We start from the raw sequence: 14,734 nt of genomic DNA, 5'->3' as shown, positions 1-14,734 counted from the left end.
GGCCAACTCTGTGGGACCTAACTGGTAGCTGGGATTCGTGCGGCAGAAGGCGGTCCCGGAGATAATCTGGTCCGGTGCCATGAAGGGCTTTATAGGTCATAACCAACACTTTGAATTGTGACCGGAAACCGATCGGCAACACTGCGGAGTGTTGGTGTGACATGGGCAAATTTAGGAAGGCCCATGATAGCTCTCGCAGCTGCATTCTGCACGATCTGGAGTTTCCGAACACTCTTCAAAGGTAGCCTCATGTGGAGAGCATTACAGAAGTTGAACCTCGAGGTGATGAGGGCATGAGTGACTGTGAGCAGTGAGTCCTGGTCCAGATAGGGCCGCAACTGGTGCACCAGGCGAACCTGGGCAAATACCCCCCTCGCCACAGCTGAAAGATGGTTCTCTAATGTAAGCTGTGGATTGAGGAGGACGCCCAAGTTGCGGACCCTCTCTGAGGGGGTCAATAATTCCCCCCCGGGTAATGGGCGGACAGATGGAATTGTCCTTGGGAGGCAGAACCCACAGCCACTCTGTCTTATCAGGTTTGAGTTTGAGTCTGTTGACACCCATCCAGACCCCAACAGCCTCCAGACACCGGCACATCACTTCCACTGCTTCACTGACTGGACAAGGTTTGGAGATGTAGAGCTGGGTATCATCTGCATATTGATGATACCTCACCCCATGCCCTTGTTGTTAACGAAAGTCGTTAAGCGAACGGTTGCAAGTCAAGGACCATGTAGTTACGTGACGGATGGTTCTCTTGAAATCTCCTTCTTTGTTTGCAGTGTTGCAGGAGGCGGTCAGCACGCAGGATCTGGAGCTGCTTCAACTGGTGCTGCGTTATCGGGACTACCAGCGAGCCATCAAGCGTTTGGCCGGAATCCCCGTCCTTTTAGAAAAACTACGGAAGGTCAGTCCTGTTCCTAGCTGAAAGCGGCATATAAGTCCAAATAATAAATAATAATAAATGTTTTTTCTAGCCATTAAGTCTTTGCAGGCTTTTTTTCATTGCTACTCCCTCCAAATAAGGTTTTTTCCAGCCCTAAAATAAGGATAAAATAAAGTGCTGAAGCTGACCAGACTAAGGACGCTAGCCAGATGAAAACCTGGTAGGTAGATTTCCCCCCCTATTTTCCTCCCCCCAAACTAAGTGTACTCTGAAAAATAAAGTATATTTGGTGCACACATACAAAACCAGACTGGGGCTTATTTTGGGGGTAGGTTGTATTTTTGGGGAAACATGTAACACTGCATAGCATCCCCTCTTATTCTTAGTATGATATTTTGGTCAAATTCAGTATATGTGTTTTTTTACAATATAATGGGACACAGTGGTTTTGTGAATTACAGGAGTTCAAATCTATGTACATCCCTTGTCTTAGTTGCTTTGAAATGGTTCTAATTAGAATCTCATAACTCCTCATGAAAAATTAATTAATTAATTAATTAATTAATTAAATAATTAACTTACTTACTTACTTACTTACTTACTTATTAATTAATTAATTTATTGGATTTGTATGCCGCCCCTCTCCGGAGACTCGGGGCGGCTAACAGCAATAATAAGACAGCGTATAACAATAATCCAATACTAAAAACAATTAAAACCCATTATAATAAAAAACTAAACATACATACATACATACCATGCATAAAATTGTAAAGGCCTAGGGGGAAAGGGTATCTCAATTCCCCCATGCCTGGCGGCAGAGGTGGGTTTTAAGTAGCTTACGAAAGGCAAGGAGGGTGGGGGCAATTCTAATCTCCGGGGGAAGTTGGTTCCAGAGGGCCGGGGCCGCCACAGAGAAGGCTCTTCCCTTGACTCCCGCCAAGCGGCGTTGTTTAGTTGACGGGACCCGGAGAAGACCCACTCTGTGGGACCTAACTGGTCGCTGGGATTCGTGCGGCAGAAGGCGGTCCCTGAGATAATCTGGTCCGATGCCGTGAAGGGCTTTATAGGTCATAACCAAGACTTTGAATTGTGACCGGAAACTGATTGGCAACCAATGCAGACTGCAGAGTGTTGGTGTGACATGGGCACATTTGGGGAAGCCCATGACTGCTCTCGCAGCTGCATTCTGCACGATCTGAAGTTTCTGAACACTCTTCAAAGGTAGCCCCATGTAGAGCGCGTTACAGTAGTCGAGCCTCGAGGTGATGAGGGCATGAGTGACTGTGAGCAGTGACTCCCGGTTCAAATAGGGCCGCAACTGGTGCACTAGGCGAACGTGGGCAAACGCCCCCCTCGCCACAGCCGAAAGATGTCTCTAAAATTTGCTTTAGTTTGCTTTAATCAAAGAAACTTCTAATTACGGCCAGTTCTCAACTTATGACCACAATAGTGCCCGATATTTCTGTTACTGAGTGAAACATTTCTTGTGAGTTTTGTCCCATGTTACTACTTTTCTGGTGTATCAATCAACATTACTCAAAGCAGGTCCCTCTCCCCATCAATATCGGTTTTAATTGTAATCTTTAAAACTTGAATTACTTAATGAGGTTCTCTTCTATAGACATTTTAGCTCTATTGCAGGTATTTCCTCAATCTATGACCCCAAATGGGACTGAAATCTCAGTCGTAGAATGAGGTGGTCATTAACCAAGACATTCTCCAATAGCTGGAGGTGTTTTATTTGGCTGTAAACTTCAATGTAACACAGAGTTAAATCATAAATCATACGTCCTGGCAACTTTATGGTTGTGTGGACTTCAACTCCCAGAATTGCATAGCTGACTGAGGAATTCTGGAAGCTGAAGTCCACAAGTTTTAAAAGAACTTAAAAGTCGGGCAGCACGTCCTTTCTCTGCTGTTGGAAACTTTGAACTGTCATAAAACCACCAATCGCAAATCAAGAATTATTTTAGTAACATGAATTCATTGATTTAATCATTATCCCTTTTATGGTGGCCTTTTTAATAGCACCTTATAGGTTTGGAATTTGCCAGTAGTATCTGAGAATGCAAAGGAATAGAAGACTGATTAATAAATAAAGAGATTAATAAACAAAGGAAAGTTAAATTGGAAATGAGAATTTGGGCAGCTACTTTTCGTAGCCTTAATGTTTCTTGCTGCCAATTTTAAAAAATCCCAGAAAAGGTTCCATTAATAATAATAATAATAATAATAATAATAATAATAATAATAATAATAAAAAACAACAACTCTGGCATAAGGCAGTGAAAGTGGTCTCAGTGGTCCTTGGCACTCTGGTCGCAATGCCAAAAGATCTCAACAGACATTTGAAAATTGACAAAATCTCCATCTGTCAATTGCAAAAGGCTGCTTTACTGGGATTGGCAAACATAATTGGCCGCTACATCACGCAGTCCTAGGTGCTTGGGAAGCGCCTGACTGGTGATGGAATACGAAATTCAGGATAGTGATCTCGTTTACTGTGTTGTATTGATGATGATAACAATAACAATAACATTAACAATAACAATTCAAGCAGACTCAAGCAGAGCTGGACAACTTGGACAGGAAAACCAGAAAATTAATGATGATCCATCATGCACTACACCCCCGCAGTGACGTTGACAGACTGTATTTACCAAGGAAAATAGGCGGCAGAGGACTTTTGCAAGTGAAGCAGACAGTGGAAGAAGAGAAGCATGCATTAGCTGACTATGTGAAGGAGAGCAAAGATTTGGCGTTGATGGAGGTCAACAATAGGAAGCTTCTCAAGGTGAAGCAAGCTAAGGACCAGTACAGAAAAACTGTAATGTAGTATGGACAGTTGGCGGAACAAAGCATTGCATGGCCAGTTCTTGGAGAAGATTGAAGGCAAAGTGGATAAAGAAAAGACCTGGTCATGGCTTACAAGTGGAACACTCAAAAAGGAGACAGAAGGTCTAATACTGGCGGCACAAGAACAGGCCATTAGAACAAATGCTGTCAAAACCAGAATTGAAAAATCAACAGACGATCCAAAGTGCAGACTCTGTAAAGAAACAGATGAAACAATCGATCACATACTCAGCTGCTGCAAAAAGATCGCACAGACTGACTACAAGCATAGAGATGATGCTGTGGCACAGATGATCCACTGGAACTTGTGCCGGAACTACCATTTGCCAGTGGCAAAGAACTGGTGGGATCATAAGCCCGAAAAAGTGGTTGAAAATGAGCAAGCAAAACTACTGTGGGACTTCCGACTTCCGACTGACCGAATTCTGAAGCATAACACACCAGACATTGTGATCGTGGAGAAAAAGAAAGTATGGATCATCGACATCGCAATCCCAGGAGACAGCAGAATTGAGGAGAAGCAGCTAGAGAAATTATTGAAATATGAAGATCTAAAAATCGAGCTGCAACAACTCTGGCATAAGCCAGTGAAAGTGGCCCCAGTGGTCCTTGGCACGCTGGGCGCAGTGCCAAAGGATCTCAGCGGACATTTGAAAACCATCGGAATTGACAAAATCTCCATCTGTCAATTGCAAAAGGCCGCTTTACTGGGATTGGCAAACATAATTCACCGCTACATCACGCAGTCCTAGGTGCTTGGGAAGCGCCCGACTGGTGATGAAATACGAAATCCAGCATATAGTGATCTTGTTTGCTGTGTTGTATTATTATTATTATTATTATTATTATTATTATTATTATTATTATTATTATTATTATTATTATTAATTGTATTTGTATTTCCTTTCCTTCCCTAACCATTTAGTAGGGTCTTCAAGGGTTTATTACAGTTAGTGCTCCACTTATGACCACAATGGAGGTCAAAATTTATGGCGTTAAGTGATGCATTTAAGCGCGGTTTGCTCCATTTTATCACCTTTCTTGCCAACGTTGCTAAGTGAATTATGCCATTCTTAAATCAGTAAAATGGTGTGAAAAAATGGCCACAAGTCGCTTTTTCATGACTTGGAACGGTCACTAAAACAATGGTTGTGAAGTCGTAAAGTGCAAAACGCACTTAACAAATTTCTCACTGAGCAACGTAAATTTTTATTGTGGTTGTTAAGTCAAGACCTACCTGTATTTAATTCTGCCTCCCAATTCATTGTGTTCTCTTTCCTGCAGGCACAAGATTTCTACGTGGAGATGAAGTGGGAATTCACAAGTTGGGGTAGGTTTCTCAATTGGAAACGGAGCTGTCCTCTATCTGCCACCTCCCAAGTGGAAAAATCACCCCCCCTTAAGGAAATATCTCCCCCACAAGGGCATTTGCAGGATTAGAAAAAGACAAGATAGTCCCAAGTTTGCAAAACTTTCTGTCGTTATGATGTTGAAGGGATCAGAAGCAGGTGGGGCTTCAGTTCTGCAGACATATCATCCATCTTGACTTTTTTGACCCCAAATCCCTTCCAGATGTCCCAGGGCAGAGAACGTGGCTGCTCAGAGTTTACACAAGACCTACTTCCAATGGCAGGGTAAATTTAATAATAAGCCACCCAGAGATTCTTTGACACTGGGATGGACAGCATCTAGAATGAATGAATGAATGAAAGAAAGAAAGAAAGAACGAAAGAAAGAAAGAAATGGATAGGTAGATGATAGGTAGATGATAGAGGAGGAGAGAGAAAGAAAGAAAGAAGAAAGAAATGGATAGGTAGATGATAGATAAATGATAGAGAGGGAAAGAAAGAAAGAAAGAAGGAAAGAAAGAAATTGATAGGTAGATGATAGATGATAAAGAGGGGGGGAGAGAGAGAGAGAGAAAGGAAGGAAGGAAAGGAAAGAATGAATGATCTGGAAGGGACCTTGGAGGTCTTCTAGTCCAGCCCCCTGCTCAAGCAGGAGAGCCTATGCCAGTGAGGGTGAACCTTTTTTGGTTCGCGTGCCAGAAGGGAGTGGTGTGTGCGTGTGCTAGCACGCTCGCCCATGCCCACACCCATTCCCTAGCCGCCTGCATGCACACACGCCCCCGCACTACCCCCTGCACATGCGCACAGGCCTCACTGAAGCCTGGGATAGTGAAAAAATGGCCAACTGGGCAAACCGGAGGTTCAGAAAAACGGACTTCCGGTTTGCCCATCGTGCTGTTTTTCGCACTCCAGGGCTTTAGGGAAGCTTCCGTGAAGCGTCTAAGCCAAAAAATCAGCTGGCCAGCGTGCACATGCGTGCTGGAGGTGACATTGGGCAATGCCTCGTGTGTCCTCTGGTGGCATGCAGAGGGCACATAAGACTGCCATGTTTCAGCTCCAGCAGACATGAGCATGCTGGCCAGCTGATTTTCGGCCTTGGGAAAGGCCGTTTCAACCTCCAGAGGCTTCAAGGAAGCTTCCCTGAAGCCTCGGAGACAAAAAAAAATGCCTCAACGGACAATCCGGAAGTTCAGAAAAATGCATTTCTGGTTTGCCGTTGTGCTGTTTTTTTGCACTCCGGAGGGTTCAGGAAAGCTTCCTGAAACCCCGGAGTGCAAAAAAACAACACAACCGCAAACCGGAAGTGCATTTTTCTGAACTTCCGGATTGTCCGTTGTGCTGGTTTTTGCAATTTAGAGTGTTCAGGGAAACTTCCTGAAGCCCCGGAGTGCAAAAAACAGCACAATGGGCAAACTGGAAGTGTATTTATTTATTTATTTATTTATTTATTGGATTTGTATGCCACCTCTCTCTGTAGAATCTGGAAGTGTGTTTTCCCAAACTTCCGGTTGGCCTTTTGGGCATTTTTTTCACCTACCAGGCTTCAGAAAAGCCTGTGCACATCCATGATTGGCAGCGGGAGGGGGGTGCGCGTGCATGGGGTGGGAGGAAAGGGGTGTGGGCACACGCATGCATGCTAGCGCAGCCACACACCCCTCTTTTGACACTAGTCCAGGGGTAGGCCAAGTTGGCTCTTTTAAGACTTGTGGACTTCAAGTCCCAGAATTCCTGAGCCTATCATGCTAGCACAGGAATTCTGGGAGTTGAAGTCCACATGTCATAGAAAAGTCAACTTTGCCTACCCCTGGTCTAGACCCTTCTTAAAAACCTCTAGGGATCGAGCGCCCACAGCTTCCGGTGGCCAGCTGTTCCACAGGTTAATTGTCCTCACTGTTAGGAAGTTTCTACTTAATTCCAGGTTGCTTGCTTCCTTTTTGGATTAGTTTCCAACCATTGTTTCTTGTCCTGCCTGCAGGTGCTTTGGGCCCCCCCTACTCTTGATGGCAGCCCCTCAAATACCTGAAAAAACGCTACCAAGTCACCTTCTAATTCTTCAGTCCCCTCTGCTTTTTTTTTTTTTGCAGTCCCCTTGGTCTCCAAGATTTGCCCCAGTGACACGTACAAGGTGTGGAAGTGTGGCCAAAACCTGCGAGTGGACACCACATTGCTGGGGTTTGACCACATGACGTGGCAGCGTGGGAACCACAGTTTCATCTTCCGGGGCCAAGGTGGGTGAAAATAATTTGAAGGCCTGCCTTGAAATTCACACCTCTTAGGGGCTCATGAAAGCAACCGTGGTTTTTTTCCCCCCTGCTTGAGAAAATGTTTTTCTTCTGTTTATTAAAAAAAGGGGGCTGTTGCTTTAAGAAGCTCATAAAAATATCGTGCTTTTAGGGCTTAGATCACTTAAAGCAGCCATTTTGTTTTTCACTTGCCTGCAAAACCAGGGATTGAACAGGCTGCTTTAAGGAGGGGCAGAGTTGTGCTAAGTTAGCAACAGATCTCTCTACAGTAGTACCTAGATACGAGCTGTTCCACATGCGAGTGTTCCAAGTTATGAGCCATGACGCGAGCGAAATTTCTGTTCGACACCCGAGCTCAAATTCGGGATACGAGCCGAGCTTCCGCTAGGTGGCACAAGAATCCTTGCTTCTGGTTATCTCGGCGCGAAAAACAAAGTCTAAAGGCATTCGTTCGAGATGCGAGTTGATCGACTTACGAGCTCGGGTCTGGAACGAATTAAACTCGTATGTCAAGGTACCACTGTACTTGTGTTAACAATGTTTAATGGAGGCATTTGTTTTTGTGGCCTTCGGCTAACCCATCTTGGACATTTGAAGATGGGTGGACTTTAACTCCCAGAATCCCCCAGGCAGCATGTTTTTATAGGGGAGGACTTCCACTCCCAGAATCCCCCAGCCAGCAGGTTTTAAGATGGGTGGACTTCTGTTCCCATAGGTAACCTAGAAACATAGAAACATAGAAGACTGATGGCAGAAAAAGACCTCCTGGTCCATCTAGTCTGCCCTTATACTATTTCCTGTATTTTTATCTTAGGGTGTATATATGTTTATCACAGGCATGTTTACATTCAGTTACTGTGGATTTATCTACCACGTCTGCTGGAAGTTTGTTCCATCGACTACTCTTAACCTCCCTCTCTTTCCTCCTCCTCTTCCTCCTCGTTGCCTTCAGACACGAGTGCGGTGTTCATGGAAGTGGATCACAACCGGCAGGTGGTTTACTCCGAAACGCTGGCGCTGGCTGCCCACGACCAGGAGACCATCCTGGAGGCCATGCAGCCCACCGAGGAGCAGGTGATGGGGCGGCTGATGGCCCCCGTCGTTGCCACGCATCTGGACATGCGCAATATTGCCTTCGAGAGGTAGAGGGAAGGGGCCGCAATGGGAGGGCTTGAAACTGGGCAAAGGGGCATCAACCGATGGACCAGGGGCGTTGGGGGTGGGTGGGGGTCTCAAAAAAAAAATCCAGACGGCAGGGGTGCAATTTATACGCATGGGGCAGCCCCTCCATATCCTGGACTGAAGCGTTGAAAGACCTGGCTCTGCTGACTAACTTGAGGTTCATAAACTTGGTTGTTGAAGTGATGATGTTACCTAGTTGGATCATGAAAGGTCAAGCTATGAGAGCACCAGTCTTCCTCCTCCACTTCTTTCTCCTCTTCTTCCTCCCCCTCCTCCATGCAAACTATTAATTGTTAATTATTAATGGTTAATTATTAATTATTAATTGTCAATTATCAATTATCAATTATTAATTAATTAGATTTGTATGCTCGGAGTGGCTCACAACAAAATACAATGGCACAAATCCAATACAGTAGTACCTCTAGATACGAGCTGCTTCACATGAGAGTATTCCAAGTTACGAGCTGAGACGCGAGCCAAATTTCTGTTCGACACCCGAGCTCAAATTCGGGATACGAGCCGAGCGTCCACTAGGTGGTGCAAGAATTCCATTTTTTCCAGTTATCTTGGCGCGAAAAGCCAAATCTAAATGCATTCGTTCGAGATATGAATTGATCGACATATGAGCTCGGCTCTGGCACGAATTAAACTCGTATGTCGAGGTACCACTGTATATTAAAAAAACCATTAAGAACCCATCATTAAAAACCATACAAGCAAACCCCTCTCCCTTCTGTTCTGTGACAGCTGAGCAGTGATTAAGGTCAAAGTCAAACGCACAGACTGGAGTTTCAGAAGCACCAAAATATATTTCCTTAACAACTTGGCTGAGAGCTGCAATTACGGCAAAAGAATGTCTGTTTACCGCCAAAGAGTCGGCGTTATCTTCAAGGCCGATAACTAATGTCCAAAACCCCCGAAGCTTTGTCAATAATTCAATTCAATTTATTGGATTTATATGCCGCCCCTCTCCGAAAACTCGGGGCGGCTAATAATGTCTCCAAACTGGGCTGAAGTGAGGATACTCACTTTTTTTTGCAATAGCTACAGTCTTTCATAAAGCAATTGTCCGAAGGCTGGGTTTCTCCAAGGAAGCAAGGATGTTGGTTTAGTTTCTCTTTCTCTGTTAAACCATGAACGATAACACCTGCAGAGACCACTCCCACAAATGCCCCCTTTTATGCACGCTGCAGAATTCCCTGTTATTCCCAGCTGTGTTTAAGATCTCCTCCTGCGTCTGTGCAGCTGCTCCTGTCTCCCCCGAAACCTTCTCACACATACATTCAAGATTGGATTATTAATCGCCCCCTCCTCATCTGGCCCAGATGAGGCCCTAGCTGGGGGTTCCATAGGCACTGCAGGGGTCTCCACCTCTATCTCTCCAGAGGCTTCAGTTTCCATCTCTCCTTCACGCTCACTGTCTGAGCCCTCCAAGAGCCACACAGGACTCTGATGCTCAGACGGACTCGGCTCATCTGGCTGTGATGCAACCACAACACCTTCTAGCATTGATGATGTTGCCTAGTTAGGTCATGAAACATCTTCAAGAAAACCACCAAACTCAAAGACAGTCAAGGGCTCCCTTGTCCTCCTTCCTCCTCCTCCTCCTCCTCTTCCTCCTCCTCCTCCATGCAAACCCCTCCCCCTTCTAGCTCAGAGACCACCAAGAATCCCACAATCATCTTTCTTTTCCTTCTCCATCTCCTCCTCCTCCACCATCTCCCTCCCTTCTAACACTGATGATGTTCCCTAGTTGGGTCACGAAACATCTGCAAGAAATCCACCAAGCTCAGAGACTGCCAAAGGCCCCACAGTCCTCCTCCTTCTCCACAATATTCAGAGTGTTTTTCCAGCCCTCTCTAAGCGGTTTACAGAATCCGCCTCTTGCACCCAACAATCTGGGTCCTCATTTGACCCACCTCGGAAGGACGGAAGGCTGAGTCAACCTGGAGCTGGTGGGGAGATTTGAACTGCTGAACTACAGCTAGCAGTTAGCTGAAGGAGCCTGCAGGGCTGCACTCTAACCACTGCGCCACCTCGGCCTTTCATAAGTGTGAAACTGAACATAAACCACTTTCTTCAGTGCAAGTTGTAACTTGGAACAGTCACTAAACAAATGTTTTTAAGTTGAGGATCACATTATTATTATTATTATTGTTATTGTTATTGTTATTGTTGTTGTTGTTGTTGTTGTTATTGTTGTTGTTGTTGTTGTTATTATTATTATTATTATTATTATTATTATTATTATTATTATTTATTAGACATGTAAGACTCTCTCCCCCTTTCTCTCTCTGCCAGAAACAAGACGGGTATTTTAGGCTGGAGGAGCGAAAAGACCGAGGTGGTGAACGGGTACGAAGCCAAGGTGAGACCTCGGACGCTGAGGACTGGAAGCTTGAGAAGCGGATGGGAAGAGGGAAAGGAAGGGGCCTCGGGTGAGGGCGCTGAGGAAACGTACTACCGTGTCTCCCTTGGCCACCAGGTTTACGGGGCTTCCAATGTAGAACTCATCACTCGGACGCGGACCGAACACCTTTCGGAGCAGCACAAAGGGAAAACTAAAGGTGACCATCACTTGACCTCCGAGTTTTTGCTTCCTGAATTATTCCACCACTTCACTTTGCAATTGAGGAGTGAGCTGTAATCATTCCTCCTGTTTTTAACATCAGTTTAATTATTATTATAATTAGAGATAGATAGAGAGAGAGAGAGAGACAGAGAGAAAGATTAGATAGATAGATAGATAGATAGATAGATAGATAGATAGATAGATAGATAGATAGATAGATTACATAGATAGACAGACAGACAGACAGACAGACAGACAGGAATTTGTCTTTGGTGCAGATGCTCTCAGTGTACATAAAGAAAAGATTCATTTGTCAAGAATCATGAGGTACAACACTTAATGACTGTCATAGGATCAAATAAACAATCAGGAAACATTCAATTTTAATAAAAATCCTAAGGATACAAGCAACAGGTTACAATCATAGTGGGAGGAAATGGGTGATTGGAATGATGAGATCAAACTAGTAGTAATAGTAGTGCAGTTAGTAAATAGTTTGACTGGGTTGAGAGAATTATTTGTTTAACAGATAGAAAATAGATTGATGATAGATAATAGATTGATGACAGATATGGCTAGGTGGATGATAGATCGAAGATAGATAGATAGATAGAGATAGGTAGAAAGATAGATGAAAGAAAGAGGAAAGAAAGAAAGAAAGAAAAGCAAAAAAGATGAATAGGTAGATAATAGATAAAAAAGAAAGAAAGAACAAAAAGAAAGAAAGAAAGAAAGAAAGAAAGAAGGAAGATATGGCAAGATGGATGATAGATCAAAGATAGATAGATAGATAGATAGATAGATATAGATAGGTAGAAAGATGAAAGAGAAAAGAGAAAGAAAGAAATAGAAGGAAGATATGGATAGGTAGATGATAGATAGATAGATAGATAGATAGATAGAAAGAAGGTAGATAGATAGATCGAAGATAGATAGATAGATAGATAGATAGATAACAGAGAGATAGATAAGATCAGTTCTTCCCCAGAGGTGCCACCCCCAGTTCAAAATCCCTCCTGAAATAAATTCATCTCTTTCAGGTGGCAAAACCCCGCTACAGTCGTTCCTGGGCATCGCCGAACAACATGTGGGTCCCAACAATGGGGTGAGTAACTGGCCATTTAGCTGGTTTTTGGGGGGAGGTCAAAGGTCACCAATGTTCCGCTTCTTGCTTGTAGTTTGGAAATATAGGTCGTTCTTGAGTTATGGCTGTTCATTTAATGATGGTTTGAAGCCTCACAGCCTGTCCTCATACTTGGGACCAGGGCAGTGCCACATGATCAAGAGCCCACGGGCTGCATATGGCCCACGGAGTGCTTACATCCAGCCTGCAGCCCCCCCCCCAGAAACAGTGCAGAACTGGCAGCTGAAAACAGCATCCCGATCTCCATTTTTGGTTGGGACGGCCTCCTGCAACCCTGGGGATGGATGGATGGCCACGCCCACCCTAGACATGTATATCCACACCTTCCAAGGTCAAACACAAATCAAGTTTGACATCGCGACTGTAGTGAATCCTACCGCAAGGAGGGGGCTGGACTAGATGTTCTCTTAGCAGATTTCTAATGCTGATTCTGTGATTCTTTTAACGGCACTGTCTCCTGCCACATACCTCCCTGCTACCAATTAGAGCCCACAGGGTTGGTTTTCTCCAGGTCCCGTCAACTAAACAGTGTTGGTTGGTGGGCGCACAAGGGCCTTTTCTGTGGCTGCCCCGGCTCTTTGGAATCAACTACCCCTCGAGGTCCGCACAGCCCCCACCCTACTGGGTTTCCGAAAAGCCTTGAAAACTTGGCTTTGTCAACAGGCCTGGGGACCGTGAGAACTGACACCTTCAATCCAACTGAGACACGAGCTGATTGGGATGTTTCCAGTTGCCGATCAGTTTCCGGTCACAATTCAAAGTGTTGGTTATGACCTATAAAGCCCTTCATGGCACCGGACCAGAATATCTCAGGGACCGCCTTCTGCTGCACGAATCCCAGCGACCAGTTAGGTCCCACAGAGTGGGTCTTCTCCGGGTCCCGTCAACTAAACAATGCCGCTTGGCGGGAGTCAAGGGAAGAGCCTTCTCTGCGGCGGCCCCGGCCCTCTGGAAACAACTCCCCCCAGAAATTAAAATTGCCCCCACCCTCCTTGCCTTTCGTAAGCTACTTAAAACCCACCTCTGCCGCCAGGCATGGGGGAATTGAGATACCCTTTCCCCCTAGGCCTTTACAATTTTATACATGGTATGTCTGTATGTATGTTTGGTTTTTATATTAATGGGTTTTTAATCGTTTTTAGTATTGGATTATTATTGTATGCTGTCTTATTATTGCTGTGAGCCGCCCCGAGTCTCCGGAGAGGGGCGGCATGCAAATCCAATAAACAAACAAACAAACAAACAAACAAACAAATAAATAATAAAATGTTTGATGTATGAATGTAATGATCATAATGGTTGGGCTTTTACTATTTTTATTATTATTATCAAATGTCTTTTATTATTATGAAACTAGCTTACCTGGCTATGCGTTGCTGTGACTCACTCTGGTTAAGTGTCAAAGAAAGAAATGAGAAAGTGGATGTTGAAACTTTTGAACCCTCGGCTCAATTAATTCTGAATGACAAGAGTTGGAAGGGACCTTGGAGGTCTCTAGTCCAACCCCCTGCTCAATTATATCATAGAGCTTGAGGGGATTAACATAAGAGAGCAGGTTGACATTTGTACATCTTTCTCCCTTCCTATCCCCCCCACCCCCGGTTTAAGAGACTGGCCTGATTCATCTGCCAAAATTCGATAACAATGACCTACCTTGCAGGGTTCTTAGTTCACCCAAGTATGGGTGGCAAATCCCATGTGCAGCCAAAACTGATCCTTTTATTTTCTGATGAGGCTTTCCTGTGCCAGTTGGTTAGCATGGCAGTTGATCAGCAGCCAATCTAAACATGCCTGTTACGTTTGTCATCAGTCTCCATGCAAAACAACTATCTGCCTTTTCACCAGCCAATCAAAACGCACCTCCTATGGTTTTCACAAGGGAATTCTAAGTTTTTGACCAGTTTTTACCTGTCACAGGTGGGATATCTATATAATATAGGTATATCATAAGAGCTGCGTTTGTCTGGAATGCTGTGTCAAAATTTCAAAGCAATCGGTGAAGTACTTTTCAAGATTAGCCCCCACTAACAAAGATACATTTACATTTTTATTAATGTAGATTTAATTTTTTCTTATGGAATGTTTTTATTATTAAGAAATGTTTTAATCTAATTACTATATTGTTATATACCTATTGCTGTCAGCTGCCCTGAGACCCTCAAGGAGTGGGAGGCATATAAATTAAATTAATTAAATTAAATTAAATCCTTGTATAAAGTGGTCACCTGGGCTTGGTTTCCCTGATGCTTCCCCAGTGATGTGATACTTCTCCTCGTCACCCACATCTTCTCTCTGACTCTCTGCAGGCTCTCATCACGCAGACGTTGAGCCATGCCAACCCTACCGCCATCACGCCCGAGGAATACTTCAACCCCAATTTTGAGCTGGGGACCCGGGATATGGGGCGACCCATTGAACTCACCACCAAGACGCAAAAGTGAGAGCAGAGCAAGGGGCCTCTTGGGCTTTAGGGTGGGTCTAGCAGGAGGGGCCCTT

The 14,734-nt window shown here is 44.5% G+C and overlaps 1 protein-coding gene across 1 annotated transcript in view; it reads left to right on the top strand.

Annotated features, from left to right (window-relative positions):
• Positions 1-14,734, top strand: part of LOC139158050 (ankyrin repeat domain-containing protein 13B-like) — a 51,406-nt gene that overhangs the window by 16,182 nt on the left and 20,490 nt on the right. The window contains 8 exon segments of the mRNA XM_070735441.1: positions 783-907; positions 5,030-5,075; positions 7,179-7,322; positions 8,290-8,479; positions 10,824-10,890; positions 11,008-11,089; positions 12,135-12,199; positions 14,545-14,675. Of these exon segments, the coding sequence (XP_070591542.1) occupies positions 783-907; positions 5,030-5,075; positions 7,179-7,322; positions 8,290-8,479; positions 10,824-10,890; positions 11,008-11,089; positions 12,135-12,199; positions 14,545-14,675 (850 nt within the window).

Source organism: Erythrolamprus reginae, chromosome 1, assembly GCF_031021105.1.
Source record: "Erythrolamprus reginae isolate rEryReg1 chromosome 1, rEryReg1.hap1, whole genome shotgun sequence".
Lineage (NCBI taxonomy): Eukaryota > Metazoa > Chordata > Lepidosauria > Squamata > Dipsadidae > Erythrolamprus > Erythrolamprus reginae.
The sequence above is the reverse complement of the archived record's forward strand: the minus strand, read 5'-3'. Positions and strand labels throughout refer to the sequence as shown.